The sequence below is a fragment of the Sceloporus undulatus genome, chromosome 3 (genome assembly GCF_019175285.1).
Source record: "Sceloporus undulatus isolate JIND9_A2432 ecotype Alabama chromosome 3, SceUnd_v1.1, whole genome shotgun sequence".
Lineage (NCBI taxonomy): Eukaryota > Metazoa > Chordata > Lepidosauria > Squamata > Phrynosomatidae > Sceloporus > Sceloporus undulatus.
In genome coordinates, this window is record NC_056524.1 from 241,456,445 (window position 1) to 241,472,163 (window position 15,719).

Consider the following 15,719-nt stretch of genomic DNA (forward strand, 5'->3'; position numbering starts at 1 on the left):
TATAATGCTTGATTGATAATTATTAAAATGTTATGTGTGGTCTATCTTGTATGTTTGTTATTGTTGTACATCACTTTGAAATCTTCAAATACAAGCAGTTTATCATATTCTTGAATGAATAAATGAATTACAGTAATGAACTAATAGATCAACAACTGACTACCTTCAAGTTTTTTTAAGTGTATATTTATTTTGATTTTGATTTTTTAACAACAATGTAAGCAATACAGATAGTTATTTCATTGATTCCTTATATATATTACAAACTTTCTTAGTTTCTTACCTTTCTGCTTACATTGTGTATTTCTTATACACGATTTTGTTATATCAGATTTTTTATCATTTTCCCACTAATTCTACCCTGACCCATTTTCCCCACTACCTTTTTCCCTTTCCCTCCCATCTGTCCTATCCATTTATTCTCTATACTATTTCTTCATTTGGCATCTGTTAAGCAATTTTTTTGGTATTCTTTTCTACTCTATTTTCACAAAATGGTCTGTCTGGTATATATAGTCGATCTGTGATTAAATCATAGAATCATAGAGTTGGAAGAGACCACAAGGGCCATCCAGTCCAACCCCCTGCCATGTAGGAAATCTAAATCAAAGCATCCCCAGCAGATGGCAATCTAGCCTCTGCTTAAAGACCTCCAAGGAAGGAGACTTCACTACACTCCGAGGGAGTCTGTTCCACTGTCGAACAGCCCTTACTGTCAGGGAGTTCCTCCTAATGTTGAGGTGGAATCTCTTTTCCTGTAGCTTGCATCCATTGTTCCGGGTCCTGTTCTCTGGAGCAGCAGAGAAACAAATGTGTGTATAAATATGTATACACATCCGTTTCCCATTTAATCCCTTTTAGAAATGTTACCAAGTACATCGTTTGTTCACTTATATCTCTTCCAATCGTTCTCATTTGCTTGGTAAACTTACATAGGTGCAAGGTCTTGATACAATATATATATCTTTCATAAATCCTACGGACTACATATACATTCAATGGTCTACATATATAATATTTTTTCTACATCAATATATAATCTTGGTAACTTGGTATACACATCTGACTGTCATTGTTTAATTAATTGATCTAATTAGTTTACTTACATGTCCAGACCTAGAAATGTTTATTTCCAATGTTCTTTACAAATTTTTTTCAGCAGGACCCAATCTTTATATCATCCATCCATTTTTCCATTTAAATACATAGTTAATCTGTCAAGCTCTAACATATCTAGACTTTTTCTTAACCAATCATCTATTAACGGAGTTTTTCTCTTTCCAAAACTTGGCATATACAATCCTGGCCACTGTTATTAAATACAGGATTATTTTCAGATGTTGTCTCTCTTCTTTATCCACAATCATGTTTAATAAGAAGCTCTCTGGTTTAAATTTTATCTTAATATGAAGAATTTTTTGTATCATTTCATGAATTTTTTTCCAATATGTAGTTGCTTTAGAGCAGGACCACCAAATGTGGTAAAAAGTTCCCAATTTTTTTGCACATTTCCAACACATTCCTTTTTCCTTTTTTTTTTTTTATTTTAGCCAGTTTATTAGGTGAGAGGTACCATCTGTGGATCATTTTATACAAATTTTCCTTCATGTCCATTGATAAGATCAGTTTTATGTCCTGACCCCAGGCTTTTCCCCAATCTTGTAATTTAATCGCATGGCTGATATTCCCATTTAATTGTGCATTCCTTAATCGTTTCCTGTTCCATTTCTCTTTGCAATAATAATTTGTAAAGTTTGGAGATAGTAGACTTATTAGATTTTAGTAAGATTGAGTCCAACTCATTTTCATTACTAGAGATTCCCCCTGAATTTAAATCTGTTTTGAATCTTTCTTTAATTTTAATATAGGGAAACCAGGAACAATTAAATCCATCATCTTCTAACCTTTTATTTGTCTTCAGGATTGGTATGTTATTTTTCCATTCAATTAGATCAGAGTATCATACTGAAGTTTTGGTATCTGATGAAATTTCAATTTTCCATGCTTCTTGTGGAGAAACCCAACCTGGTATTTGTCTGTAGTATTTAGGTTTAATTTTATTCCAAACTGATAAAAGTGATTTCCTATAAACCAAGTTTCCCTTATTTATTTTCCTTGATGGTATTCTAAACCTCTAATTTGATCGGTTCATTCTTTCAAATCCAACTATTTAGTGTCCTCCAAACACAAATCCACCATTAGTCCACCTGTTAAATCCTCTTGCATCCAAAAATACTTAGTCGAAAATAAAAGTTGCTCCAAGTCCTCAAAATTCTGGGAATCAGATGCTGCTGCTAATATTAGTATTTTCCTAATTGCGTCCTTAATGATATTAATGTTGCCTTCGCAGCAGCTTCATTCAATTCGGTTCTAGTTAGCAGATCTAAGTGTGTTCCTCTGAGCACGTCTTCCATGCTAGGGGATAACTTTTGGTAACCCCTTTGCCGGGTTATCCAGATTGTTAAATCAATGTCACAGATCCAAAGTGAAGAATTTTTAAGATTGCCAAACTTACTTAAATTGTCCTCAGATTATTCTTCTAAAAAAAGGTAAGGTCGAGGATCAGCTCAGATCTTGGAGCCCCAACTGCAGCTGCAACGCCTGCAGTCGCAGACCCTCTATGCTCCCGCAGCTTCCCCTTTCCCCCTTGCTGCCGACAGCCGAGGTGTCCTCACAACGACCCTCGTGGACCAGTCCGAGCCCCGTTTAACGGCAGGGCTTATTAAGCAGAGTTTGGGGGATTATCCCCCAAATCCACTAGGCTGCAGTTGTCAGATCGGGATCCTGCTCAGAGATCCCGCTGTTGCCTCCTTGCCATCTTTACCGGAAGTTTTGACTACCTTCAAGTTTAGTTGTAGAGATTGCTGTATTCTCGTTGTAGTGAGAATAATTTATATTGGTGAAGAAATAATATTGTTGCTTGGAGGGGAGGTCTGGGAATAGTAAGACAGATTAGAAGAGTAGAAAGCAGGAATGATGGAGAATAGCACTGGGGAAGTGGATACAACAAACATCACTAGAATTTGAAGGTTGCTAGTTTTCAAAGAGAGACTCATCGGACTGTTGTAAGATGAATGGAGAGAATGGAAAAATTTGAAATATGTCATAGCGTAGGAAACCACTGTATTATTAATATTTAATAATATGCATATTTGGAGTGGGCCATGCAATCAATGATGTCTTGATCTGTTTGTGGCTGAAGCAGCCTTGAGCCACTTTTTTGCACTCATCTGCTCTGGCCCATAGTTTTACAAATTAGAAACTGAGGAAAAGCAAGTAATTTTTTAAATTAAAAAATTACTCTGATGGTGCACAGTAAAACTGTCATAAAATAAATTACTAAATTACATAAGTTAAAATGATAAATAAATCAGCAGTTCAAATAACAGTAGTAAAACAGTAGCACAAAGCATAAATACATTAAACACATATTTAAAATGCTAGGTTAAAAAGATGCAGAACTTTACTGAAAGCCAAGAAAATGGGAACAGTCTGAATTCCAGAGGAATTACATGACAGAATTGGGAAGGAACATGTGACAAAGTCCTTTTTCACAGGCCTGACAAATAGGCTTCCCTGGCCAACAATTGTCCTTAGGAGTTTATCACATGGGGAAAATTGGAAGTTTAAACAGGTTAGATCCCACATAGATCCCGCGTTTTAGGCGTAATTGCGCAAATGTTTTTCACACGATGCTATGAGCAATCCACTCAGAATCAGACAAGAAAGAAGCATGAACCAGCTAGTAGGCATTTTTGGGAAAATATTATGAATTCATTTTCATTTCATTCACAACTGCTTTTTTTTTTTTTTTTTTTGGTGCAATTGCTCTAATGTGAAAGCTATTTGCAGTTTATTCACAGGATTTGACTTGTTGCCAGACATCCTATGATTCTTTACTTCCTGGCTTTGTTGTGCCCAGTTGAAAACAACTTCTGTGGCAAAGAGTGCTTTTCTCCCCATTTTCCATTCTGTCTGGCACGTGTGTGTGTGTGTGTGTGTGTTTGTGAGTGGCTTGTGTTGTTTTATGGGAGTTTGCAACCGGACGCCTAAGCTTTCCTCTGAAAAACCTTCTGGGACAAAGAGTGAGTGGTTTCCTCCCCATTTTCTCTTGTCATGTTAAGGCTGCTGTATCTGTTGGGTTAAGGCTGTTTGTTTGTGTGAACTGGGTGTAGGCTTGCTGGTGTGTTCATTGCTGGTGTGGCCAGTAGTGTTCTATTATTTTATTTTGTTTTGGTGAGCTTGTGTCTGTTGGGTTAAGGCTAAGTCTTTGGCGGGTTACAGACCGCCTCTTTGAGGCGGGCTGCACCCGCTCCTTTCACCGCTGGATCGGGGCCTGAGCTGCCAGAACGCCAGCCGCTGAGGCCCCGATCCGCCGCTTTTCAGGCTGCGGGGAAGCAGCAAAACGCTGCTTCCCCGCAGCCTGAAAAGGGGTGTCCTTGGGGCTTCAAGCCCCAAGGACACCCTGCGGCAGCGGGGAGGGGGAGAAAGGGGCCGCTTGGCCCCTTTCTCCCTTGCTTCTCTGGGTGCAGCCGTCTGAAGGCTGCGCCCAGCGATGCAAAGCAGCGCCACGGACCAGGAAGGAGCTCCGAAACGGAGCTCCTTCCTGGTCCGCGGAAAGGGCACCCTAGGCGCCCTGCCGCAGATTGAGGACGTCACGTCTGCGCCGCCCTGTCTAGAGGCAGCGCGGCCGTGACGTCCTCACGGCGGTGGCCGTATGGAAGGGCCGCCGCCATTTAGTGCGTGACGAGCATGCACTAGGGTTAGGGCGGTGCGGAAGCACCGCCCTTTTGTAACCCTAGTGCGTGCTCGTCACGCACTAAAGTGCCGGTCTGTAACCGGCCTTTGTGTAAGTTGAGTGCTCATTTGTTTCTATTGTTCATAGGCCCTTCTGACTGAGATCTCTGGGGGGGGGGGGCAGGGCATCTACTGAAGGGAAGTGAGTCAGATATACTTTTGGGGAAGACTTAGCAGCCACTAGCTCTCTCTATAGCTGCAGCTCCAGTCCCTGGAGCTTGTTGAATATGAGCCTGGCTAAGAGGCAAGGCCAAAAGGTGTTTTCCATTGGTGTTCAGTGGAGGAGTTTTGAGGAGGAAGCCCAGAGTTCCATTTCAGTGCTTACTTAAGAGTACTGATGATGGATAGATAGTGAGGGAGATACTGCAGTCAGCTGCAATAGCTGCGGTATGTCTGTGTTCTTGCTGGAGGATGTGGGTAGCTACACCTGCAGCAAATGCAAGTTGATTGCCCTGTTAGAAGAGAAGGCCCAGCATCTTGGGGCCTATGTATCTACTCTTCATCATATTAGGAAGTATGTGATTTTCTTGGAAAGAGTGAAGCAAGCTGTCTAGGATGAGGAACCCATAGGGAATGTGGTCAGTTTTTGAACAGAGGAGGTAGATGTTTTGGAGGAATGTGACATATAGAAGTAGAACGACCAGGGATCATTTTAAGAGTCTGGAGCTACAGAATCAATTCAGATCTTCTCCCTTATCAGTGATGAGGAACAGAAACAAGAGCAAGAATGTCAGTTCCCAGAGAATGGGCAGATTACCTTGGAAGACTCAGCACATGGAATGGCCCCTACCAATCCGCAGAAGACAGAAGTGTTGGTGGTAGGGAACGTCCTGCTGAGATGAACAGAAGCAGTGGTTTGCGAGTCTGAAAGGATGACTCGAGAGGAAGGCTGTCTCACTGGGGCAAAAATCTGTGATGTAACAGAGAGGCTGACAAGCATCATCAAGTCCACTGACTGCTACCCTTTCCTTTTGGTCCACATGGGAGCCAATGACACTGGAAGGTTCTGGGTACTAAGCTAAAAGACTTGGATGCAGAAGTTGTCATGACATGGGAGACCTTGTGGTCTCCTCCAACAATGCTAGCACTACATAGAACATGTTGCAGTAATCTAAGTGTAATGTATTCAAAGCATAGATAATGGTGTCAGGAAAGGCTGGTGCACTAATTGTTCAGACATAATTGTTTAGACACATTCCTTGCAGCTCATAAATGAAACTTTCAGAAGACTAAACAAAAGCAAGTTGCTGGAGACTGTTAGTGAAATCTTGGGAGAGTCAATTGAGAGAGGCAAATAAATGGGAAGAAAATTTAGAATAATAGATTCATTGTAAGAGACCACAAAGGCCATCCATTGCAAACCCCTGTAATGCAGGAATACACAGTCAAAGCACTCCAGATAGATGGCCATCCAGCCTCTATTTGAAAATCTCCAAAGAAGGATATTCCACCACATTCTGAGACAGTGTATTACACTGCTGAACAGCTTTTACCATCAGGAAGTTCTTCCTAATGTATAGGTGGGATATCTTCTCCTTTAATTTCAGTCTACTGCTCAATGTTCTAGTCTCTGGAGCAGGAGAAAACAAAGCTTGCTCCATCTTCAATGTGACATCTCTTCAAATATTACACATGGCCATCATTTCATCCCTTCACCTTCTCTTTCCCAGGCTAGACATACCCAGCTCCCTAAGTCATTCCCCACAGGACATGCTTTCCAGACCTTTTCCCATTTTGGTCACCTTCCTCTGGACACACTCCAGCTTGTCAATATATCATTTGATTTGTGGTGCCTAGCACTGGACACAATATTCCAGGTGAGATCTGATGAAAGCGGAATAGCGTGGTATTCTTACTTCCCTTGGTCTATGATGCTATTCTTCTATTGATGCAGCCTAGGATCAGCTTTGCTTTTTTAGTTGCAGCATCACATTGTTGATTCATGATTAGCTTGTGGTGTACAGAGAATTCTGTCTAGACTGGCATTTTAAAATGTTTCCATTTCTGTCATTGCTACTCTTATTAACTTCTATGATTCAGGTTTAAATTGCTCAGGACTTTGGACCATTACAAAGAGAAAGACAGGATATACATAAAATAAATCAAGTACAGAGTAGCCTTGGGAATTTAATGGAAAGTGACAATTACTTGGATGTGTATGGATTAGAGAGAAGCGTATACATAATGCTGAAAAGATTTTACAACAGCAAATCATCCTAAGTGAGGGATCTGTTCCTTCCATTTAAAATTGGATTGTCTAGTCTGACTGACTGCATTCTGATTAGAAACCTAGCTTGGTTGTGTGTGCTTCCTTTAGGTTTGTCGACATAGTCATATGTAGTCTGTCAGCAGTTTTGATAGTTAGCTTCATTCTCTTTTGTGTCTATGTAGAAATGAGATTCAGTGTGGTAGCGGGACAGGCAGCTGCACAGCTTTAAGCAAAACTGCCCGTTCGAAAACAAAACCAGCTGTTCACTTTTTAAAAATTGAACACATTATGTATCTTGTTTGTCATTAATGCTGGAGCATGAAAGGTCAGTAAAAAGTACTGGAAGTACATCTGATTTTGAAGGAATTGTATGTGTCTAAACAGAAACAACCAGTTCTACCATTTGAAAAAAATACTTGTTAAAATTGAGGTTAAAAATAGTCAGTGGTTTTATTTCCTTTGTCAGTATGTTGTAAAATACAGCACTTTACTCTTCTAACTAAATGGGTGACAATTAATTTGTTGCTAGGTATTCAGATGCTATTGTATGCTCCTTTTGTAATAGAAATGTAAACTAAGTTTATGTAAACATTCACACTGTGAAATGCAGAAAGTCACAGCTGCTGTTAAGAGTAGCTCAACTGCTAGCTGTCATGAAGCAGAGCCAGCTGGTTTCTGCTTTTTGCGCTTTGTTTGTGCTGTTGTGTAAACAGAGTTAATTTCCCAGACCTTTGTCAAATGATGGGAGCAAGCTTTACTGTATACTGTGTTTGTCAGAGGGGAGGGAGAATGGAGTCTAGGGGGCAGAAATTGAGCCCAGGAAACTCTTTTGTAGATGGGGTGACTGAAGTACACAAGGTAGGTGAACCTGTCTCAAGACTCTTGGTTGTTCCATAAGGAACAAATAGAGTTAGGCATAATCCTGGGGCCAACAGCCCCAGTCCTTTGTTTGTTTAGGGGCAACCTATACAGCATTAGTTTTATCCAGTTCTTTCTATACTAATTCAGTCTGTCACCTTGATTTAGAAGTCTATTATTTCTTCATCTCAGCAGCCAGATTAAGTTTTAAAATGATGTTCCTAAGCCTTCCCTAGCTAATATTTCTTCCTCTTAAGGGGTGAAACAGATGGGTAGAAAGGAGTGGTCAGAAGCCACTCCCAGCCTGATTGCCCCTGGGCTGTGGTGACCACATGTTGTCCCTGCATCCTCAGGGCGCCCGCTGCCATAGTTCCATATGGACTGCGGAAATAAGTGGAAAAGATCCACTCCTTTTTGACCCACTTTAGGAAGCCTCACCATGGCTTCCACATGGGTTGGGTGTTTGTATGTGTCATATAATTGCCAATATAATTGTCCAAGCCATGTGGAAGCCAGCTTTTTAAGCCCATCTGTTTTGGATCATAACTTGGCATCACGAGGCTTGGTGTCACATTATGCAGTAACTCATGGTATCCCCCCCCCCATAGACCTCCTCCTCTACAACACCAAACAGAATCCTTAGTAATTTGGTAAAAGCAGTGACTATAAAATAAGCACCCTAAAACAACATTATTGAAATTGGGTAATAATGACCACTCTGACTGGAGTGTATGTGCATCAGAAGGTTCAAAATGTTAATTAGCATAGGGTTTTACTCTTGTAGGTGAATTGATACAGTATAAATGGGCTTAAGAAAAATGTTAACTAACATTGTTGCTGTGTGCCTTCAGAGGAGGGTTGCCATTGCCTTTCCCTGAGGCTGAGAGAGTGTGTGACTTCCCCAAGGTTACCCACTGGTTTTCATAGGCAAACTGGGAATCGGACCCTAGTCCTCAAAGTCATAGTCCAACACTCAAACCATTATGTATAGGGATATTTTTCTATCATGTATCATAATTCAACCAAAAGAATCCTGGGATTTGTAGTGCATTTGCTTACACAAACAGACACCCAACAAATGCTTGCAACTCATTTTGCTGAAGAAAGAGTGGTTTTTGAAACTCTCCTGCTATGGAGGGGCTAGCCCAGCTACAATCTCTCTCTCTCTCTCTCTCTCTCTCTCTCTCTCTCTCTCACACACACACACACACACACACACAGAGCAAAATGGGTTTTGAAACTCTCCTGCTCCTCCTTGTGCAGTCTGCATTCAAACACACATGGCTGTGTGCCCCCTCTGCAAACCTGTGGGTGGAGGCAGGAGGGCTATAGAGAGCTGATGAGGGAGGGGGAAGAGGAAGGGGTGTATCCCCCTCTGCTCCAGGCTGGCCTGCAATTGGGAGGGGGGGCCTTCTCCCTCCCACCTTCTCTATTGCTGAGTGGGAGCTCTAGCATTTTAAAGGGACCTGGGAAAATAAACACCACACAGCAGGAGATTTGAAGTTGTAGTTTCTTTGGACAGGAGAAAAAACCCTGCACAAGCTGCCTGTGGGCTTGGAGGCTCATTGCAAGGAGGGGAGGGGAGGGGAGGGGAGGGGAGGGGAAGGAAAGGAAAGGAAAGGAAAGGAAAGGACAGGCAGGCAGGTAGGCAGGAAGACTGGTTCACCAGGTGGAGAGAAACTTGCTTGAAACTGAAAAGCTTTCAATAACAAGAGAAATGCAGTAGAAATGGGAAGAGAGAGAGAGAAAGAGAGAGAGAAATAGGCTGAGTGGCTTGCTGGTCTGTTCTTTTTAAAACCAGTAATTGGTCTAGCAGCAAAACTAGAGGGAGAGCCAGTGTGCTGTGATTAGAAATTAGAATCTCATCTCTCATGGAACTTGGACCTCCCAAATCTTGTATTACATCCACCAAATGAGCCTTTACTTTCTTTTCACACTTAACTGATTCTGTATGAGCTCACACTCATCTGACAGGGCTCTGAGGCCCCCAAGTTGGTTGTTCTCATCCTCAGGTTTTTCCTTCAGACCCACCTGGGGGGAACGGTAAGGGACTGAGGAAACTGGGCAAGGAAAAGCCAGGCATTGTTGGCACAGCCAGATGGAGAAGGAAGGGAGAAGTGGGAGGTTGTATGCATGAAGAGGGGAGGAAGGAGGAGAAGCACCTTCCTCCACCAGCATCCTGAAATACCTGGTCTGGGATGCTTAAAGAGACACCCCAGCCCTGGGCTGCTCAGCTCACAGAGAAACTGAGCTCACCCACAAAAAGGAAGCAGGCAGGCAAGCCCTGCCAATGTGGTGACCTCTTAAGGAATGCAGCCTCCTTGGAGATGAAATAGCCACTTGGGCAGCCAGTCTTTTGGGGTAAACAGTTGGAAGTGGAGTTGGTGTCACCCCCCTCTGCAATCCCCCTCATCCCTCCCCCCCCATACTACTGCTCTCCAACAGTCCTGGAGTGGCAAGGACTGTTCCATTTAACCCTCATTCATACCACTTTCCAGCTGCTTTTAAAAATTCCTAGTTTCTCACTCCTCCCCCTATTTCCCCCCTTTTCTTCAGCTTACTTTGTTTACTGCAAACTTAATTCAAAGTGCAAAAGTAACTTGCACTCAGTTAAATCAACAGACAGAAGAAGAGAAAAGGGGATAGAGTTTTGTCCTTGTCAGTAGGCTCAGGGAAATGCAAACTGATACAGCCTCTCCTAGCTTGTGTGTTCTTCCTCATTAATAACTTTTGCCATTTTGCCCACACAGTGGGGTTGCTTGGACACATATGTTCTGGTTCTCACCTGTGCAGTGTTGGAAGGTATGTTGGGTGGGATGCAGACTGCCCAAAAAGGGTGGTCTCCTGCCACCCTGGTTTGCTCCACAAGGGAGCCACAACAGACAAACCGCGGGGCTCCGCCGCGGAACAAAAAGAACCCATAAAAAGCGGGTTCTTATTGTGGTGCCTTTGTGATGCTGCAAGGCGCCAATGGCGCACTTGCGGCATCACAAAGACACTGGGAAATGCGGACGCTACATGTCTGTCACATCAAAATGGCGGCGACCATGTGTACAGGGTGCCGCCATTTCGACGCCCCCCCATACATGCTAGGGGTGAGGCTGGTATGGACGCTATGTCCTCGGCCAACCCCTAGCACATGACAGGCCAGCACAAAGGCCCATTTAAATCGGGCTTTGGTTTGTTTTGAATGCTGGACATGACTCTGCAGTTACATGTCTTTCCTGTCCCTGCAAGGGCAGTTATTGACACTGAAATGAATGGCTGCACTGTATAATACTACAGCAATCTTTTCAAGTATCATAACCCTTCAAAAGCTTGGAACGGCTTGACTTCCTTTCTGGTTTCAAAAAGATAAAGTGCACTCGACACCTGACTTTGCGTTAGCAACTGATTCAGAGGTAGATACATTGAGGTTGTGATGAGGTCACACCAGTTGCTGTCACTGTTTTTCCATGTTTAAGCACCCAGTCTTCTAACTGCTACTGTTTCAGCTATCTATAGCATGTTATAGACTGCCCCTTTGGGATGGCCTGTAGGCGCTCCTTTCCCCGCCGGATCGGGGCCTCAGCTGCCACAGCGGCAGCCTCTGAGGCCCCGATCTGCTGCTTTCCAGGCCGCGGGGAAGTGGCAAAAGGCCACTTCCCTGCAGCCTGGAAAGGGGTGTCCTTGGGGTTTCATGCCCCAAGGACACCCGACGGCAGCGGGGAGGAGGAGAAAGGGGCTGCTTGGCCCCTTTCTCCCTTGTGTCGCTGGTGCAGCCATCTAAAGACTGTGCCAGTGATGCAAATTGCGGAAGGAGCTCCATTTTGGAGCTCCTTCTAGTGCCGCAGAAAGGGCACTCTATGTGCCCTCGCGTGGTACAAAGACTTCACGTCCGTGCCACCCCATTTGGAGGCGGCGCATTCGTGACATCGTAATGGCGGTGCCTATGTGTATATGGCACTGCCATTTTGTACGTCCTGGGGACGTACTAGGGTTAGGTGCATGCATAAGGCACGCACTTTTCCTAACCCTGGTACGTCCTCAGGATACACTTTACACCCATCTGTAACGGGCCATAGTGAGATAAGCTTGTGGGTGTGGGTCAGTATTGTATAGATTAGAGGAGTGGAACTGAATGACTACTGGGAGCACCATTATTAAGAGCTGTGTTTACTGCATCTTGGAAAAGTTCTCTCTTTTAGCCAGTGGTCATGTTGGTTGGTGGGTTCTTGGACTTGCAGTCCCAAAAAGGAATTTTTCTACTTTGGAGACAGGAAAAGAGGAGGGACGGGAAGGGGGAATTTATGAAGTATGGGCAGCAGCATATTGAGCTGTCTACAGACAAGCCAATATGCTGTTTGTTACAGCATGTAAAATGCTTCTTGTCAAGGGAGCAAATGTGATACAGTAGGGTCTCGATTATCCGACATAAATGGGTGGGCAGATAGTTGGATAGCCAAAAATGTCAGACAATTCGGAGGGTCCAAGAAAAGCCTTGAAATCACTATAAATTGCAAACTTGCCCTGCTTGCTGCCGCCACTGTGGCACTTGGGACTGTGTTTTGGGGTGAGGCTTCACTTGCCCTTCTCTCGTTGCCTGTCATGGCCGCCATGTTTGGGGGCATGTTTGGGGGTGTGGAAATGCCTACAACCATGCCCCCCAAGCAGCTGCGACGTTGGATAATCCGGAATGTCGGATGACTGAAGGACGGATAATGGAGACTCTACTGTATACTGAATCTGACTGGTGACTGCTGTTTGACACAGCCCTTCTTCTGAGGAGTCCATTGGAAGAAAAATGACCTAGGGCAGCAAGTGATGGGACTCAGGAATGCTATCTGTAGTCACCTGGCAACAAGCGTAGGCAGCCCTATGGTGTGTTGACTTGTGTCACCAAACCCCAGGGCCCATAGGGAACCCCAGAGCTAGCCTAACATATTTTTGCTGCCTGAAGCCAAGTGGTAAATAATTCCTGTCTCCCTTTCAAGTTAAGGTAAAAAATATCCAAGGTCAGCCATGCTATTTTGGCAGCTCATGAAGAAATCTCACATATGGCTCTTTCCTTTGTCAACAAAAATAGGATAAGAATAAAGATAAAATAGGTAAAAATTTGCTGCTTGTTTATATTCCCCAAATTACCTGCTTGGGTTGGTTCTGCCTAATGTGAGGACTGACCCTTGGGAATCACTCTTGGTGGTGTTTTTGGGAGCCTGCACTCTCATCCTTCTCATGTTTGTGCTTTCACATCCTGACATGTGATGCCCAAACCCAAGGGAGCAGGCAACCTTACCTTCTCTGACCTCACTACTAAATGAATGGCCACTGAACTGCTCTAGACCACCTTTCCTATTAGTGAAGTTCTTACCTACTCAGTTTCCCACCCCCATCCTGGGCACAAATAGGTGCACTCACTCTTTGCTCTTCACATGGCTCTTATAATCCTACCTGCACAGTCTTGAAGCATTTATTGAGTTAACATGCTGCTCAAGCATGATAAGTATCAGCCTGAACTGGCCCTCAAGGATTTTAATAATTTTTATATGCCTTATGACAAGTATTATTGGATTGGTTAAATCCTAAATCCTACTAATTTTAGCTTTAAAATTTTTTCTACTAGGAGAAAGGTTAGCATGAAGTCAGAATTATGGAATTGTAAGGAGTTACTGAATTCCAGTAGCATTATTTGTATTTCACATGACTGTTTTCAGCTATCTCAAGAGAGGACGATAGATATTTTTGTCATTTCATTTACTTACCATAAAAAAGTAATTTGCATTGCATATCTTTCCCCCTATTTTGATTCTTCTTGGCTTTGGCTTTTTATAGGGATTTGCAATGTCTGTTGATAGTAGTATAGGGAATATTTTTTTGGAGAGGGGGTTATAAGTCTTTGCAGCAAATGTTCTGGCAACTATAGGGATGTTACATAGGGAAGGAGTTTTGTTGGACAGAGGAACTGTTTTAGTCTTAGCAGCAGGTCTTATGGCACCTTAAAGACTTAACAAGATTTATTTGGTATACATTTTGATGTATTGCAGTACACTTCATCAGATTCTATTTGTGTACATTATTATTATTATTATTATTATTATTATTATTATTATTATTATTAACCTTTATTTATTCCCCTCGGACTTCCAACACGCTCTCATTTCCCCACATTCTGAAAAAAACCTTCTCTGACCCCTCCCTTTGTCTAGCACGTCCGATTTCTCTCTCTCCCCTTTCTTTCTAAGGTTTTGGAACGGTTGTCTATTCGCGCTGCTGAGTTTCTTGAAAAGCCAATTCCATCCTGATCCCTTCAGTCTGGTTTCCGCCCAAGGCATCTACAGAGACAGCTCTCCCACTAAGATCTCCAATGACCCTTTCACAGGCCACAGGCTAATGGCCTTTACCTCTGTTCTCATTCTTCCGATACTGTCTGCAGCCTTGACACTGTGATCACTGTCTCCTAATTGGACATAACTCTCTGGCCTGGGCTCCAGACTCTGTTCTCGGACTGGTTTAGACTCTTACTGTCTGGCAGATCTTTTAAGCAGTAGTTGCCAGGGGGCTGACTCTTCTCCGTTCCCTACTTTTGCGAGTTCCCCAGGCCGTCTCGGGTCCCCCTTCTGTTTCCTCCAACACACTGTCCCTAGGAAAACTCATCAGCCTCTTTGGTTTTCCAACCATCTGTAGCCGATGACACACCAGCGTACTTCGCCCCGGACCCTTTCTCCAAGGCTGAACAGCAAGTCTCATCTTGCCTTACAGCTGTCTCAACATGGCATGCGCCTCGGCGTTTGAAGCTCAACATGTCCACAGACGGAGGCTCTGTCTTTCCTCCTAAGGCCCAACCTTCAACCACTCCTTTCTGTACTCTGTGGACAACATTTCCATTCAACCAGTCCCAAGCAAAGCCCCGCAGTCCTTGGCTTTATCTTTGACTCTTCTCGTCGGTTATACCCCAGATCCAGACCACAGCCAAGGCTTGTAGATTCTTTTGTACAATATTGCCAAAAATCCGACCATATCTCTCCGCCCTAACTCCACGACCTGGCCATGCCCTAGTATCTCACGGAACTTGATTACTGTACAGTCCCTCCTGGCTGGGCTTCCTCATTTCTCACCTCCGTCCTTTACATCTCTGTCCAGCATTCAGCTGCACGCATTATCACTTCCCCACCCACCGCTCTGACACACATTTCTCCTGTGTTGCAATCCCTCACTGGCTCCCTCTCCCTTTCCGCATCAGTATAAGCTCCTGCTGCGACATTCAAAGCCCTCCATGGACTGCCCCCCTTACTATCAGACCCTTCTTTCCTCTTCACCTTCCCACCAGGGCCCCTCCGTCTGGTAGTCCCAAGCGTTCCGTCTCAGCCCAGGCATTTCCCTCTGCCCCCATCCCGGATTCAGCCCCTTTTCACTGCTGCCCCTCACTCCTGGAAACCTTCTTCCTCCACAAGCACAGAGCCCATCACCTTCTTTAACCAGCTTCAAAACGGACTGAGAAACCACCTATTCAGAGAAGGCTTTCCCAGGCATCGCCATAATTGTCGCTACTATCTGATGTTCCTGTTGTGGCTGTTTACGATCCATCCTGTATCCTATGTACTGGCGTAATTAACACTACTGTGATTATGTCATTTTCTCTGGAAAGATTACACCATCCATTATGAAGCCTTGCCCTCCCTCCCAGCCCATCTGCCGCTGGTCCAAAAAGACACCTCGGAGGTCTGAGAGGAAACTGCTGGACCTCTTACACCTTTCCCTCCCACACTCCCTTCTCCTTCTGTGTCAAGTCATTTTTAGATTGTACAGCCTGAGGGGCCAAGGGAAGCCGCTCTAACTAACAAAGATTCCATGACAGCGCTGTGTAAATTACAGCGCT

General features: G+C 43.9%; 1 protein-coding gene across 1 annotated transcript in view; it reads left to right on the top strand.

Moving 5' to 3' along the window:
- MED12L (mediator complex subunit 12L) overlaps positions 1-15,719 on the top strand; it is a 282,618-nt gene that overhangs the window by 55,090 nt on the left and 211,809 nt on the right. Inside the window, exon 11 of the mRNA XM_042458529.1 lies at positions 1,869-1,926. Within this exon, the coding sequence (XP_042314463.1) occupies positions 1,869-1,926 (58 nt within the window). The remainder of the gene's footprint in view (positions 1-1,868; positions 1,927-15,719) is intronic.